The sequence below is a fragment of the Erithacus rubecula genome (assembly GCF_903797595.1).
Source record: "Erithacus rubecula genome assembly, chromosome: 23".
Taxonomy (NCBI): Eukaryota; Metazoa; Chordata; class Aves; order Passeriformes; family Muscicapidae; genus Erithacus; species Erithacus rubecula.
In genome coordinates, this window is record NC_136675.1 from 1,985,264 (window position 1) to 2,000,783 (window position 15,520).

Consider the following 15,520-nt stretch of genomic DNA (forward strand, 5'->3'; position numbering starts at 1 on the left):
TGGGACTGGGACCACTGGGACTGGGGTCACTGGGACCGGGATCACTGGGACTGGGACCACTGGGACTGGGGTCACTGGGACTGGGACCAGTGGGACTGGGACCGGCGGGACTGGGACCAGCGGGACCGGGATCACTGGGACTGGGACCACTGGGACTGGGGTCACTGGGACTGGGATCACTGGGACTGGGACCACTGGGACTGGGGTCACTGGGACTGGGACCAGTGGGACTGGGACCAGTGGGATTGGGACCAGCGGGACCGGGATCACTGGGACTGGGATCACTGGGACTGGGACCACTGGGACTGGGATCACTGGGACTGGGACCAGTGGGATTGGGACCAGCGGGACTGGGACCAGCGGGACCGGGATCACTGGGACTGGGATCAGTGGGACTGGGACCAGCGGGACTGGGGTCACTGGGACTGGGACCAGTGGGACTGGGATCAGCGGGACTGGGACCAGTGGGACTGAGATCAGCGGGACTGGGATCACTGAGACTGGGATCACTGGGGCTGGGATCAGCAGGACTGGGATCACTGGGGCTGGGATCACCCGGGCTGGGATTGGAGTGGGATCGGGAGGGATGTGAAGGGCAGGAAGGAGAGGGAGGAGCAGCAGGAAATGGAGAGATGGAATCCCACATCCCTTGGGCCAAGGTTCAAGGGGAAAACCTGCATGCCTTGGACAGGGAATGAGGGGGAATCCTGCATCACTTGGGATCCCAAATCCTTTGGGACAGGGAATTCCACATTCCTTGGGCAGGGAATCCTGCATCCCTTGGGGCAGGGGCTGAGGGGAATCCCAAATCCTTTGGGACAGGGATCAAGGCTGAATCCAACATTCCTCAGGACAGGAAATCCCGCATCTCTTGGGGCAGGGAATCCCACATCCCTTGGGCAGAGAATGGGGCTGAATCCTACATTCCCTAGGACTGGAGCTGAGGGCTGCAGAGCCCAGCACATGGTGCTGGAGGACAAATCCTCCTCCCTTTCCTCATTTTTCTACTCCTTTTCCTCCTCCTCCTCAGGAGCAGAGCTCCCAGCCCCGAGCCCATCTATACATCTCTACATATACATTAATTACATACACATATATACACACACAGACACACCCAGCCCTGCTCCTGGGGAGCCCAGGGAGCTCATTCCCACCCAACCTTCCTGGGCTGAAAGCTCAGAGCCTGGCAGAACACCTTGGAGCCCAGAAAAAATCATGACAAGGGTGGTTATGGGAGAAAAAGGGAATTAAAAATCCATTCCTGTTCTCTGCTGATGGGTTTGCTCCTGTGGAAGCCTCTGAGCTGGTGATTCACGGCAGGGAGAGCTCGGAATTCTGGAGCTGGAGATGAGGCAAAGGAACAGGACAGGGATTGTCAGGGAAATGGGGGAGGGAGTGGGGGAATTTGAGGCAAAGCAGCCCATCCTGGCTGCCATCCAGCCCCAGCCATCCCCTGAGCCATCTCCTTCCCAGCAGCTGGGTCCCCCCAGCATGGCTCATTACAGAAAGGTCCAAAATCAGAGAGATTTTTGGAGCAAAGGGACAACTCCATCCCAACACAGGGACCTGGTGCTTTTTATGGAAAAGTCCAAAATCAGAGAGATTTTTGGAGCAAAGGGACAACTCCCACACAAAACCCACACAGGGCTGGGTCCTGCTGCTGCTGGGCCCCTTCCATGTCCTGCCCTTCCCAAACTCCCCATTCCAGCCCTGGTTTGGGCTCTCTGCTTTCCCTTCCCTCTGCAGATAGATGTGCTCCAGGAGTTCCTGGATATTCTCCATCATTCTCCTGCTGCAATTCCAGCAGGGAGAGCCCCAAGGCTGGCACAGCTGGCAGAGCAGCCCACACCACCCTGCAGTTCCAGAAACTCCTAAAATTATCCAGCTGGAGCAGCCAAGAGTCTCCCTGCAGCTCCAGCACATCACACGCGCGCAGGAACATGCGGAAAAGCCGTGGAAAATCCCTCGGGGAGCACAGCTGGAAGGACCAGCACATCTGGGCACTGCTCCAGCTGCTCCTGGCTGGGATCACCATGAGGGATCCCCACATCAGAGGGGACGATGGCAGGCTCAGCTTTGGGAAGGGACGATGCTGGAGACACTGGGGTTCAATCAGCAGCTGGGCTGGGGGTGGCTCCTCCTTCCTCTTCCCACCAGGAATCCCCGAAAAGCCCCGGAGCAGGAGTGGCTGCAGGAGGGAGCAGCTGCCTCCACCAACCCTCGGGGTTTCATCCATCCCTGCTCATGGAGAAATGACATTATCCAGGATTTTTTTGGGATATGGGCTTTCCCAAAATTTCCTGCCCGTGTTCAGCTCCATCCCAACTCCTTGAGGGAGGCACAGGATCAAATCCTCCAGCACAAGACTTTTCTTCCCTTCAAGCATCAACTCGTGGAGCTGAGGTGACACAAGAGGCTCTGACATCATTAACACCACAAAAAGTGGTTTTTGGGTTTTCCAAACCCAAAAAATTCTCCTGGAGCTCACATCCCTCTCCAGACAGAGAGCAGAAGCGTGGAAGCAGGAGATAAACAATAAATTATTTGATCACTTCTGATTAGCAGTTTAATTGCCTTCACCTTTTTTTTTTTTATTGTGTTTATCTCATATTTTAATTACTGTCAAAGTCCTGCCCAGGCTCCTCTCACCCTCCCACCTCCAGCTTTCCTCACTCCTGAAGCTGTGACGGATTTAAGTGCCAGGATTACAACCTAACACCAGCTGAGAGGGACGAGGTTAAGCTTGAGTGAGTAAAAAAATTGTATTATGGAACTTCAGACTATTAAATAGTGGAAAAAATGGAATGAAGAAGATTAAGGAGGCAGCTCTGAAAAGCAGCATTAAAAAGATTAAGCTGGGAGGGTTGGTTATTTTTTTTTTTTTAAAGCAAGCTCTAAAGATTAAATCCAGGCTTTCCCAAAAGATGAGGATTTTGGGTGGCCTTGGTGACCTTGATTTCGGCCACTCCCCTTTGTGTGAGCCCAAAATCCTAAAATCATCAAATCCAGGAGTCCAAACTCCCTCAGGAGCAGTGCAAAGTGGCTCTGGGTTGGCACCAGGCTCCTTCTGAGAGTGTTCCCTCCTTTGGAGCACCATTCATCCTCATCCTCATCCTCATCCTCCCTCCAGGATGGACACAGAAATGGTCACTCCCAGCACCACCCCACAAACATCCAACAGACTCCAACATCCCAAGCTCCTGAACCACCAGGATTTTGAGGCTGACAGCTAAAAAATGAGGATTTAGAGCCGATCCATGCCCAGAGCTCTGTTCTCTATCCCAAAGTAAAGCCAGGTTGTCATTTTGGGTTGTATCCCAAGGAAAAGCAGCCCAAAGCTCCCAACTTCCGAACCCCCAAATCCCACCCAAGCATCTCAGTGCATTGAGAAATTCCAGGGACTTCATTTCCTTCCATACCTCTCTTACTGTGGGTGTACAGGAGTGGAGATATATATTTTTATATATATTTAAAATATTCATATGGCCTCAAATCCCTTCCACAATGAAGCTCTTCTGTTTTGTAACCCCCACCAGGGCCATAAAACCCTAAACCCACCAACACCCCTCAGGGGCCAAAGTGTCCCTGGTTCTGTGCAGATTAATGCACAAAGCAATGATTTTCCCCCCAAATTTTCCCATTTAAATTGCTCCAAGAGTAAATCCAAAGTCTCCACTGGACCCCACCAAGATCACGACCACCATGACAACAAAGCTCCACAAACAGGGCTCCAGCTGATTAAGAGCCACCTCATTGGAACACCTCATTTGAAATATCTGAATTGAATCTGTGTGCTCTGGGAAATCCAGCCTTTCCCAAAGGCACTGGAGGCTCTGGATCCTCCCCTGGGCAGCCTCGGAGGGGACACCTGGGGGGACACCCGGGCTCACTCCAGCCCCGTGGGTTGTTCTGGGATTGAAACACCAATGAAGGAAAACCATCAATCCTGGGGATTTGAACAACAAAGGAAAACCATCAATCCTGGGTCTTTCCACTGATTTTGGGATCTTTCCAATGATCCAGGGGCAGAGCCGGGTTCTGCCTCCTCTTCTCCCTCTGGAGCCAGTGGGATCCCTGCTGGATCCCGAGGGGACAGGGATTGTCCCTGCTTGGATTCCCTTCCTTAGGCTGCCTCCCCTGCCTTGCAGAGCTCTGTTATCCCCTCTGGAAGAGCCAGGGACAGGATTCAGCTTCTCCATTCCCAGCTCCTCTCCAAGCAATGTCCTGCAAAGCCGAGCTTTAGTGGTCACAGTGAAAACCCAGCCAAGCCAAGTCCCTTCCCGGCCAAACCCCTCAGCCAGACAGGATCCAAGAGATTCCAGGGGGTGGCTGGAGGGCAGAGCCTGGGATGGCCCAATGCAGCTCCACAGGTGCTCTGGAATGTTGATCCAAAGGGATCATTCCCAGTGTTTGTATTTATTTCCTTTTTTTCCCCCACTCCAGGAGCAAATCCCAGGGCACCAGGTATTGCAGCCCCTTGTGCTTTTCCCAAGGTTCCAGGAGCGTTGGAGAGCCGTGTTCTCTCTTCCAGCAGAAGGGGATTCCTGCAGAGCGGCCAAACCCATTCCAAAAGAAATCCAAAAAATAAAGACAAGACGGAGGGAAGGAAATCTCCCTCCTTTATGGATGGAAAAAAAAGGAGAATAAATCCAAAGCAAGCCCTCGTGCCCTAGGGCTGGCAGGAGGTGTCTGGATCCTGGAGATGGTGGTGGTGGGAAAAGTCCAGCTGAGCTCCAGGTGCCGTGGGCAGCCCGTGCTGTGCTCGCCAGGGCGTCCGGGCACGGCTGCGCTGGCACCGGCGCCTTGGCATCGGCCGCGAGTCCCGTCCCTCCCGCCAGCAGAAAGGCCAGCGCTGCTCGGTGTCACCTTGGTGCTGCTCAGTGTCACCTCGGCGCTGCTCAGTGTCACCTTGGTGCTGCTCAGTGTCACCTTGGCACTGCTCGGTGTCACCTCGGTGCTGCTCGGCATCACCTCAGCGCTGCTCGGTGTCACCTCAGCACTGCTCGGTGTCACCTTGGAGCTGCTTGGTGTCACTGCTTGATGTCACCTCAGCGCTGCTCAATGTCACTGCTCGGTGTCACCTTGGCACTGCTCGGTGTCACCTCGGCGCTGCCCCAGGCACCCCGTGCCCCCCCAGGCCAAGGAGACTTTTCCTCCTTTAGCCACTGCAGGTTTTGCTTTGTAAATTCACAGTCTGATCCCAAAAAAGAGAGAGAGAGGAGGGGGGAAGAGAGGCCGGATGGAGGAGAGGAGGGCGGGTTTGGAGGGGGAGGGAGGAAGCGTGAGGCACTGTGGCTCTCGCTCTAGGCGTAGAACTCCTCCTGCTTGTCGGGTTTCTGGTAGGTGACATTGGCCTGCTTGGGCTCCTCCAGCGTGTAGCTGCCCTCGTCCTTCTTCTTCATGCGGTAGATGAGCAGCATCACCAGGAAGGCGGCGAAAAGGGCGCCCACCACCCCACCCACGATGACAGCTGCAAAGAGCACAGGGGACATGGCTGTCAGAGCCACGCGTGGACATCAGTGCCACCCCAGCTGTCAGTGCCACCCCAGCTGTCAGTGCCACCCACAGTCATCAGTGCCACCCCAGCTGTCAGAGCCATGCGTGGACATCAGTGCCACCCCAGCTGTCAGTGCCACGCATGGCCATCAGTGCCACCCCAGCAGTCAGTGCCACCCCAGCTGTCAGTGCCACCCACAGTCATCAGTGCCACACCAGCTGTCAGTGCCACCCCAGGCATCAGTGCCACCCCAGCTGTCAGTGCCACCCCAGCTGTCAGTGCCACGCATGGCCATCAGTGCCACCCCAGCTGTCAGTGCCACGCGTGGACATCAGTGCCACCCCAGCTGGCAGTGCCACACATGGCCATCAGTGCCACCCACAGCCATCAGTGCCACCCCAGCTGTCAGTGCCACGCGTGGACATCAGTGCCACCCCAGCTGGCAGTGCCACACATGGCCATCAGTGCCACCCACAGCCATCAGTGCCACCCCAGCTGGCAGTGCCACCCATGGCCATCAGTGCCACCCCAGCTGTCAGTGCCACCCCAGCTGTCAGTGCCACGCATGGCCATCAGTGCCACCCCAGCTGTCAGTGCCACGCGTGGACATCAGTGCCACCCCAGCTGGCAGTGCCACACATGGCCATCAGTGCCACCCACAGCCATCAGTGCCACCCCAGCTGTCAGTGCCACGCGTGGACATCAGTGCCACCCCAGCTGGCAGTGCCACACATGGCCATCAGTGCCACCCACAGCCATCAGTGCCACCCCAGCTGGCAGTGCCAAACCAGCTGTCAGTGCCACCCACAGCCATCAGTGCCACCCCAGCTGGCAGTGCCACCCACAGCCATCAGTGCCACCCCAACTGTCAGTGCCACACATGGCCATCAGTGCCACCCCACAGCCATCAGTGCCACCCCAGCCATCAGTGCCACCCCCTGGCCTGGCTGTCAGTGACACCCCAGGCCATCAGTGCCACCCCCACCCCCAGCCTGGCTTCCACCACAAAGACTTTGGGGGGATCATTTGGGATTCCAGCCTGGTTTGGTGCTTAGCAAATTTGGGAGCAGCTTCTCAGCAGTGGCCAGGTCACCACAGCACATCTTTGGATTTCCAGGAAAAATTATCCCATTTTTTTCCTGGCAATCCATCTCAGCACAAACAAATTGTGCACAACATTCCTGGCAGAGACATGGAGACCCCTGGGACCCCTCAGCAGAGCCATGGAGCAATTTTGGGAAGTGGATGTGGGTTATGCCAGGCTCAGCACCACCCCAGTTTGGAGGGATCATTTGGGATTCCAGCCTGGCTTTGGAAGTTTTGGAGCAGTGCTGGGTGCTGAGCTGTGACCACAGAACATCTTTGCACTAAAATCCTCATTTTTTTTCCTGGAAGTCCATCTCAGTAGAAGGAAATTGTGCAGAGCTTTCCTGATAAAGACATGGAGACCCTGGGACACCCCTGGAGCAGTTTGGGGAGGTGGGTGGGGGTTATCCCAATGCCCTTCCCAGAACTGTCCCCTCTCCTGGGACATCCCTGTGCCCCCCAAACCCTCGGCCCCGTAGCTCACCTATCAACACCTCTTTCCTCTCCAGGATGTTTTTCTGGGGCAGCTGTGCAGCCGAGTTGCCCGAGTCTATCGTGTTGTCCATCAGCCCCGTCTCCCCGTTCCTGCCGGGCCCCGGCCCCGCCGGCGCTGTCACCACTGCCATCACCTCGTTCCCCAGCTCGGGACGAGTCGGCTCCTCCTCCTCCCGGATCTCGAAGTCCCCGCTGGGGCCGCTGCTGGCCGGGACCTCCGGCTCGCTGTCGGGGACTGTTGTCACCTCCCCCGGCTCCATCTGGGAGAAAGGACAAGATGGAGCAGGGAACAACGACCAAAGGGTGTCCACAGGGACATCACCGGACCGAGGACAGGGTGGGCGACATGGGGACAATGTTGGGGTGTCCCTTCCCTGTGTCACTGAAGTTGTACCACAGTGACAACACAACCCCACAACCTGATCGTCACCAAATGGCTGAGGCCACCACTGCCATTCTCTGTCTCCATCCCAGGACCTGTTCCCTGTAGTTTCTCCTAAAGAGACCCCATCTCGCACCCTTCACCCTTACAAGGAAGAATTTCTCCCCAATATCCCATGGCAGACCTTCCCTGGGCTCTATTCCCAGAGTCCAGGTTGGGTGTCACCTCTCACAGGTGACTCACCCCCAGCAGGAGGTGACACAACATCCACACCAGTACAGAAGAGGAAGGACTGGATGAGCTCCAGGGACCCCTTTCCTCCTCCTTTCCCCCATTCCTGCTGCACAGGGCAGGAGCAGGAGGATGAGTCCTTGTCACCCAGGACACAGAGCTGTGACCCAGGACACGGAGCTGCCATCCAGGACACGGAGCTGTCACCCAGCCCAGCTCCCTGCTGCCCCTGCCCAGTTCCCTCACCTCGGCCTCGAGAGCAAATATTACCTGGGAATATGATCCATCCCACCCTCTCCATCCCATCCCTGACCCCTTCACTGCCTCCTGCACATTCCCTGGACCTTCCCCTTGTCCTTTGGCGTGTCCCCCCAGCTGGAGCATCCCGGAGCCAAACCTCCCCGGGATCCCTCCCTGGTGGGGCAAGCGGCTCCTTCCCGCCTGCGTGGGGCACAAAGCAGGATTCAGGAGGGGCCGGGATTCAGGAGGGGCCGGGATTCAGGAGGGGCCGGGATTCAGGAGATGCTGGGATTCAGGAGGGGCCGGGATTCAGGAGATGCTGGGGGATTCAGGAGGGGCCGGGACTCAGGAGATGCTGGGATTCAGGAGGGGCCGGGATTCAGGAGATGCTGGGATTCAGGAGGGGCCGGGATTCAGGAGGGGTCGGGATTCAGGAGATGCTGGGATTCAGGAGATGCTGGGATTCAGGAGATGCTGGGATTCAGGAGGGGCCGGGATGCAGGAGGGGCCGGGACTCAGGAGATGCTGGGATTCAGGAGATGCTGGGATTCAGGAGATGCTGGGATTCAGGAGGGGCCGGGATGCAGGAACTGTGTGGGGCGGGGGTGGGAGCCCTCTCCATGTCCCGCTGCCCCGGGGCCAGCGCACGGCTCAGCGCTTCCCACGAGCGAGCGGCCGGGTTTGTGACAGGGATTAATTGAAGGTCAGCGAGAGCCCCGAGCGCTCCGAGCACGCATTTGCAGGAGGAAAAGAGGGAGTAGTTTAGACAAATCACTCCACCTTTCAGTCAAAGCGGCTGCAAAGGCCCCTGAGGGGCTGTGAATGCGAGATGGAGCTGAAATTCCTGCTCAGGACACCCGAGGGCTGGAAATGCACCATCAAGCCGTAATTGAGGAGAGTTTGGGGCTCGCGGCCAGGGCTGGGAGCTGGGACATGACACCAAACCCCGAGGAAAGTCGCCGTGTCCCCGTGGGATGCGGCACTGCTGCCGTCCCGCCTGGGGCCGCCGCTCCGGAGAAGGCAGTGCTGGGGCAGCGGGGCTGGTGGCACATCCTGGAGCTCCTGGAGCTCCAACACCCGGGCCGAACTGCCCCTTCCACCCTCCCAGCCCCCAGATGTGCCGTGCTGGAAGAGCCCAGCCTGCCTCGCGTCCCTCAGAGCAAGTGGCCGAGGATGGATGGATGGATGGATGGATGGATGGATGGATGGATGGATGGATGGATGGATGGATGCCACAGACCACCCGTGGCCACCACTCAGCTCCCCACGGAGCCCAGGAGCCCCGAGCAGCGAGAAGGGCTCCGGCCTCCTACCTGGGGGGCCTCTGTGGGCGGCAGCGTGGGCAGCAAGGCCGTGCTTTTCTCGGGGGGCTCTGCAGTCCTCGGGGTGCTGGGCTGTGGCAGAGCCCTGGGCTTGGCCGTGCTGCTGGGGACAAGGGGTGACGTGGCCGCCTCTGTCACGGTGCTGGTTTCGGGGACGGGCGTGGTGGGCGTCTCCAGGGTGGTGGCCCGGGTGGTAGCCCGGGTGGTGGCCAAGGGGGGCAGGAACCTCCGGATGGTGGTGGGCTTGGCCGTGGCCACTGTGGTACTGCTCATAGTGGTGGTGGCCTCCGTGGTGGTGGTGGTGGTGGTGGTGGTGGCCACGGTGGTGGTGGTGGTGGTGGTGGTGGGGGTGGTGGTGGCCGCAGTGGTGGTGGCCATGGTGGCTGGGGGCTCGCTGGCCGTGGTGCTGGCGCTGGTGGCTTTCCAGCTGGGCACCACCGGCGCTTCCGTGGTGCTGGGGATGAGGAAGGCGCTGGTGGCCTGCCCGGGGGTGGTGTCCCGGGGGCTGGGGGACGGCTCCAGGGGCGTTGCCACGGGCTGGGCGGCGCTGACGGGCAGCACGGCCGCTGTGGTGGGCACCGTCACCAGCGTGTCCGTGGTCAGGCTCACGGCCGTGTCCAACCCCAGCTCCGGCTCGAAATCTGAAACGGGGCGACAGGAGGGAAAGTGAAACCTCTGCTGAAGCATTTCCCTGGTGTCACCCCCAAAATCCCAGAGCACGGATGGTTCCAGGCTCGGCACAAACCAAGAGCTGATCCCAGGTGGTGGCAAAGCTCTCTCTGGGGTCAGTGGAAGGACCAGTCCTGCCCAGTAGGGCCAGAGGCTGAACTGGGACATGGAGGCACTGGAGCCCAACTTTTGGGGCAGCTCTCGTTGCTTTTCTCTCAGACGACAACTGCAGTGATGAATAAAGGGCAATTCCAGCCCTCACATCCCATTTCCAGCCCTCCAACCACACAGCCAGGCAAGGACCTTCCCAGGAACCCCCCAACCCCACAGCCATCCAAAAATCTTCCCAGGAACCCCCCAAGCCCACAGGTAACCAACAACCTTCCCAGGAACCCCCCAGCCCCACAGTCAGCCAAGGATCCTTCCCAGAAATTCCCCAAACCCCACATTCAGCAAGGACCTGCCCAGAAACACCCAAATGCCACAACCAGCCAAGGACCCTTCCCAGGAATTCCCCAACCCCAGAGTCAGCCAAGGACCTTCCCAGGAATCCCAGGAACCCTCTAACCACCCAGAGACCCTTCCCAGGACCTCCCAGCTACTCACACCCCGAGCCAGAGCCAGAGTAGACGTCGTCCAGCTCATCTTCTCCGAAGGGATCGTCGTCCCCGGAGCCCTCCAGGTCCACGGGCCTCTCGTAGTTCTCATTGCGCCAGCGCTGAGCCTGTGCCCGGACAGGGGAGGGACAGGTGAGCAGCTCCAGCCCCAGCAGGTGAGAGCCCAGCCACGGGAAAAGCCAGACCAGGGCGGCAGCAGCACAAACAACCTCCAGCCGAGCCACCCAGAATCACAGTGTTTTCCCCCAAAACGACTCAGAGTGAGCTCACATCGGCTCCAACACTTCCCACGGACAAAAAGGGCTTTTTTGTGGGAAAACCCAACAATTCCTTTTGGAAGCTGTAAGAAAAATAACTCGCTTTGCTTCTCCAGCTGGCTGCTGTTCAGCCTCGATGATTTCCCTGTGAGTCCTGGCTCCGGTGTGACAGCAACACCTCATCAGCTGCCACAGCTTGGGAAGCCTCGAGAGGAAACAACAGCAGACTTCAAATATTCCCCTTCTTCCCCGAGCTGCGAAAACGCGGGGAGCCCTCGCTAGCAGCGCTCTTAAACATCTTGTTTTGCAGATCAAAGTGTCTCCTGTTGGCGTTGCAAGGAAATGCTTTGACACCTCATTACAAGGCAAACAAGGCAGCTTTGATCTGCGAGATCGCATCAGATGTTTCAAGATGTAACGAGCCAGGTTCCAGCTTCAGTTTCAAATCAAGCCCTTGAAGGGTCCCTGTCGCCTCTCAGAGCGTTTTACCTCCCGAAAACAGCTCGGGGTTTCTTTGTTTTTTGCTGCAGCTTGGAGCAGAAAGGAGTTGAACAGTCAGGAGGAGAAATTTGGGACCTGACTCGCGTTTTGTCCCCACATCAGGAGACAGAATCCATCAGCTCAGGAAGGGCAGGGGGAGTTGTGTTTTTAAGTGTCTGAGCTGTGTGTGCCTGGATCTGCTCCAGCAGCCACTGGATGTATCCGACACCCCAAATCTCTGGAAATATTCGCCGTTTGCCCCCCCAGCTGATGCACCATCCTGGACTCCCAACACCCGCTCACCAGCAGCTCACTGGGATTTGTGATCCAGCAGAATAAACCCGCAGGGGTTTAGGAGTTGCACAGCCGAAAATATGAGACAGATCACCAAAACTGATGGGAAGGGAAGGCAAAATGCCCAGGGTTCAGGGAATGCAGGAAGGAACATTGGGAATCACTCTCATTTGCCTTTTGATGCTTTTACACCAAAAGGATCAAGGCTCCCCAAAAATTGAGAGCCCAGCACTGTGCAGCCCATCCACATTCCCGAGGGTGGGATTCTCCCTGTGTGACCTGTGTAGCCTCTCCCTGATGGGAGCCACATGGCCTCGCTCCCTTTGTTCCTCCCAGAATTGGAACCAGATGAGGCCGTTCCAGACTCCTGGCTCTGAGCTTGGAGCAGGAAATGGGAATGGAAGCACCAGCTTGGCACAGCAGCTCCCACCCATCCAACATCCATCTGTGAATCCTTCCTTCCTTCCTTCCTTCCTTCCTTCCTTCCTTCCTTCCTTCCTTCCTTCCTTCCTTCCTTCCTTCCTTCCTTCCTTCCTTCCTTCCTTCCTTCCTTCCTTCCTTCCTTCCTTCCTTCCTTCCTTCCTTCCTTCCTTCCTTCCTTCCTTCCTTCCTTCCTTCTTCCTTCCTTCCTTCCTTCCTTCCTTCCTTCCTTCCTTCCTTCCTTCCTTCCTTCCTTCCTTCCTTCCTTCCTTCCTTCCTTCCTTCCTTCCTTCCTTCCTTCCTTCCTTCCTTCCTTCCTTCCCTCCTTCCTTCCCTCCTTCCTTCCCTCCTTCCTTCCCTCCTTCCTTCCCTCCTTCCTTCCCTCCTTCCTTCCCTCCTTCCTTCCCTCCTTCCCTCCCTCCTTCCCTCCCTCCTTCCCTCCCTCCTTCCCTCCCTCCTTCCCTCCCTCCCTCCCTCCCTCCCTCCTTCCCTCCCTCCTTCCCTCCCTCCTTCCCTCCCTCCTTCCCTCCCTCCTTCCCTCCTTCCCTCCTTCCCTCCTTCCTTCCCTCCCTCCTTCCTTCCTTCCTTCCTTCCCTCCCTCCTTCCCTCCCTCCTTCCTTCCCTCCTTCCCTCCTTCCCTCCTCCCTCCCCTCCTTCCTTTCCCTCCTTCCTTCCTTCCTTCCTTCCCTTCCTTCCTCCTTCCTTCCTTCCTTCCTTTCCTTCCTTCCTTCCTCCTTCCTTCCTTCCTTCCTTCCTTCACTCCTTCCTTCCTCCCTTCCTTCCTTCCTTCCTTCCTTCCTTCCTTCCTTCCTTCCCTCCTTCCTTCCTTCCTTCCTTCCTTCCTTCCTTCCTTCCTTCCTTCCTTCCTTCCTTCCTTCCTTCCTTCCTTCCTTCCTTCCCTCCTTCCTTCCCTCCTTCCTTCCTTCCCTCCTTCCTTCCTTCCTTCCCTCCTTCCCTCCTTCCTTCCCTCCTTCCTTCCCTCCTTCATCCATCCATCCATCTAACTCTAAACCTGAACAATCCCACCCAGGACCAATGCAAACCCCACAACAACCCCACAGCTGGGCACAGCTCCATCCACGCTCCATAAAGCCTTGGAGACAATGTCCAGGAGTTCCTGGTGCACCGGGGGGTATTTGGGATGTGGCTGTTCCCAAAGAAGCCCCCTCATCCCTTCATTCCCAAGGCACTGACGTAACCCCCTCCCAGCTGCAGCCCCGATGGTTTCAGGTCAGGCTCCTGCCATAAATCTCGGGAGCAGTCGGGGTTTATTTGGATTTAGTGCTGCTTGGATCGTTAATGCTCTGTGTGCCTATGGCCATGCATGAGCCCCTCCCGAGGAACGAGGGGCTGCTCCCCGGGAATGAGGGGCTGCTCCTCCCCGGAATGAGGGGCTGCTCCCCCCCGGGAATGAGGGGCTGCTCCCCCCCGGGAATGAGGGGCTGCTTCCCCCCTGGAATGAGGGGCTGCTCCCCCCCGGGAATGAGGGGCTGCTCCCCCCCGGGAATGAGGGGATGCTACCCCCGGGAATGAGGGGCTGCTCCTCCCCGGGAATGAGGGGATGCTATCCCCCTGGAATGAGGGGCTGCTCCCCCTGGGAATGAGGGGCTGCTCCTCCCCGGGAATGAGGGGCTGCTCCCCCCGGGAATGAGGGGCTGCTCACCCCCGGGAATGAGGGGCTGCTCCTCCCCGGGAATGAGGGGCTGCTCCCCCCTGGAATGAGGGGCTGCTCCCCCTGGGAATGAGGGGCTGCTCCCCCCCCGGGAATGAGGGGCTGCTCCTCCCCGGGAATGAGGGGCTGCTCCCCCGGGAATGAGGGGCTGCTCCCCCCCCCCCGGGAATGAGGGGATGCTACCCCCGGGAATGAGGGGGCTGCTCCTCCCCGGGAATGAGGGGGCTGCTCCCCCCGGGAATGAGGGGGCTGCTCCTCCCTGGGAATGAGGGGCTGCTCCCACCGGGAATGAGGGGCTGCTCCCCCGGGAATGAGGGGCTGCTCCCCCCCCCCGGGAATGAGGGGCTGCTCCCCCCCCCCGGGAATGAGGGGCTGCTCCCCCTGGCCTTGCTGGGATGGAGGGGAAGGAAGGCAGATTTTGCCAGGCCAGGAAACCACAAATCACTCAGGACAGCAGCTCCCACCTCCCGACCTAGGGCTGCCTCCCAATCCATCCCAGCCCCCATTCCCAATCCATCACTGCCCCCATTCCAAATCCATCCCAACCCCCATCCCCAATCCATCCCAGCCCCCATTCCCAATCCACATCTCCCTGTATTTGTCCCAAAAAAGAAACTTCATCCTGACTGTATCCCTGCCCCATCAGCTCCGTGTGGTCAGACCACGGCCAGAGGGACCCTTGGGTGTGCCAGATCCATCCCTGCGGCCCCATTCCCCGGGGAGGGGCAGGGACTGTCCCCACCGCGTGCAGGAGCCATGGGGCTGCTCCAGCCAGAAAGGATTTCCAGGGCATGGATTCCGTGCCTGCCTTGGGCTGGGGTGGCACACAAACCATGTCCCTACCTGGGTCAGTCCCCTCCCGTGGCTGGGATGAGGGACAGGTCACAGCATTCCAGGTGCTCCCAGCCTCCTCTCCAGTGCTCAAAGCTGGACCAGGAAGAGAATTCCTAGGGGCAGGGAGGAAATCCCAGTGTGCTGCTGGTCCTGGCTCTGCTCCCCCTGTCACCCCCGCCCTGGTGGCACCAGGATGCCATTTATTAGCCAGCTCCAGCCAAGGGCCAGCAGCTCCATGCCTGCAATTCCAGCTGCCAGCTGATGGCTCTTGGCAGGGGTTCCTTACCCAGCTCAGCTTCATTAGGGAAATTAAACCCCGGACACGGCGGGGCTGCGGGTGGGGCTGGGCTGGGGACTGCATCACTCTGGTAAGGAGGGCAAGGTTCCAGTGTGCCCAGGGAGGTGCTGGCTGTGCCCAGGACTGTCCTGCAGCCCGGGAACTGTCCCTGTCACACCCCCGTGTCCCACGAGCCATCACTGGGGACAGCCCAGGTGAGGATCCAGCTCTGGCATCACCCAGACCCCAAACAATGGCCCTGTTCCCACTCCCCCAGGCTCCCCAAAGGTCACGGCTCTGCTGCTGTAAAAACAAGCCCTGATGAAGAGCAGACTCCAGGGCAGGGCCGCAAAGTCACGTTTCACTGAATTCTCCCTCACTGCGCTCTCGATGACCCCCGGTAAGCGCCAGACACAAAGGGTTTGGGTCTCGGCAGTGACAGGGCCCCTGCACCGAGCTCGGATAACAAACACACCGCCCACGCCATCCCCAAGGATCCTGCACCACCTGAAAAGGGCGATTGGCTGGTGATGGTTCCCACCCGGACACTCCCTGCCCCCTTCCATGCCTCCGGCTGGGCTGGAGGGAACGGCAGCCAAATCCCACCCAAATCCCAAACTGAGAGTCCTGGAGAGCCAGGGAGGGCTGGGAGCCCTTGGCCTGGCAGGGGGATCAGGGAGGGATTCGGTCCCTCTCCATGAGCCGTGTCACCCACCCAGCAAGGGCAGTGTCACCCATCCCTCTGCT

At 58.6% G+C, this 15,520-nt stretch overlaps 1 protein-coding gene across 1 annotated transcript in view; it reads right to left on the bottom strand.

Annotated features, from left to right (window-relative positions):
• Positions 1–2,464: 2,464 nt before the first annotated feature.
• The window catches only part of SDC3 (syndecan 3), a 46,057-nt gene continuing 33,001 nt past the window's right edge, over positions 2,465–15,520 (bottom strand). Inside the window, exons 2-5 of the mRNA XM_079325820.1 lie at positions 10,529–10,646; positions 9,245–9,894; positions 7,068–7,338; positions 2,465–5,470 (exon numbers count right to left, since the gene is read on the bottom strand). Coding sequence (XP_079181946.1) covers positions 5,304–5,470; positions 7,068–7,338; positions 9,245–9,894; positions 10,529–10,646 — 1,206 coding nt within the window. The 3' untranslated portion in view covers positions 2,465–5,303. The remainder of the gene's footprint in view (positions 5,471–7,067; positions 7,339–9,244; positions 9,895–10,528; positions 10,647–15,520) is intronic.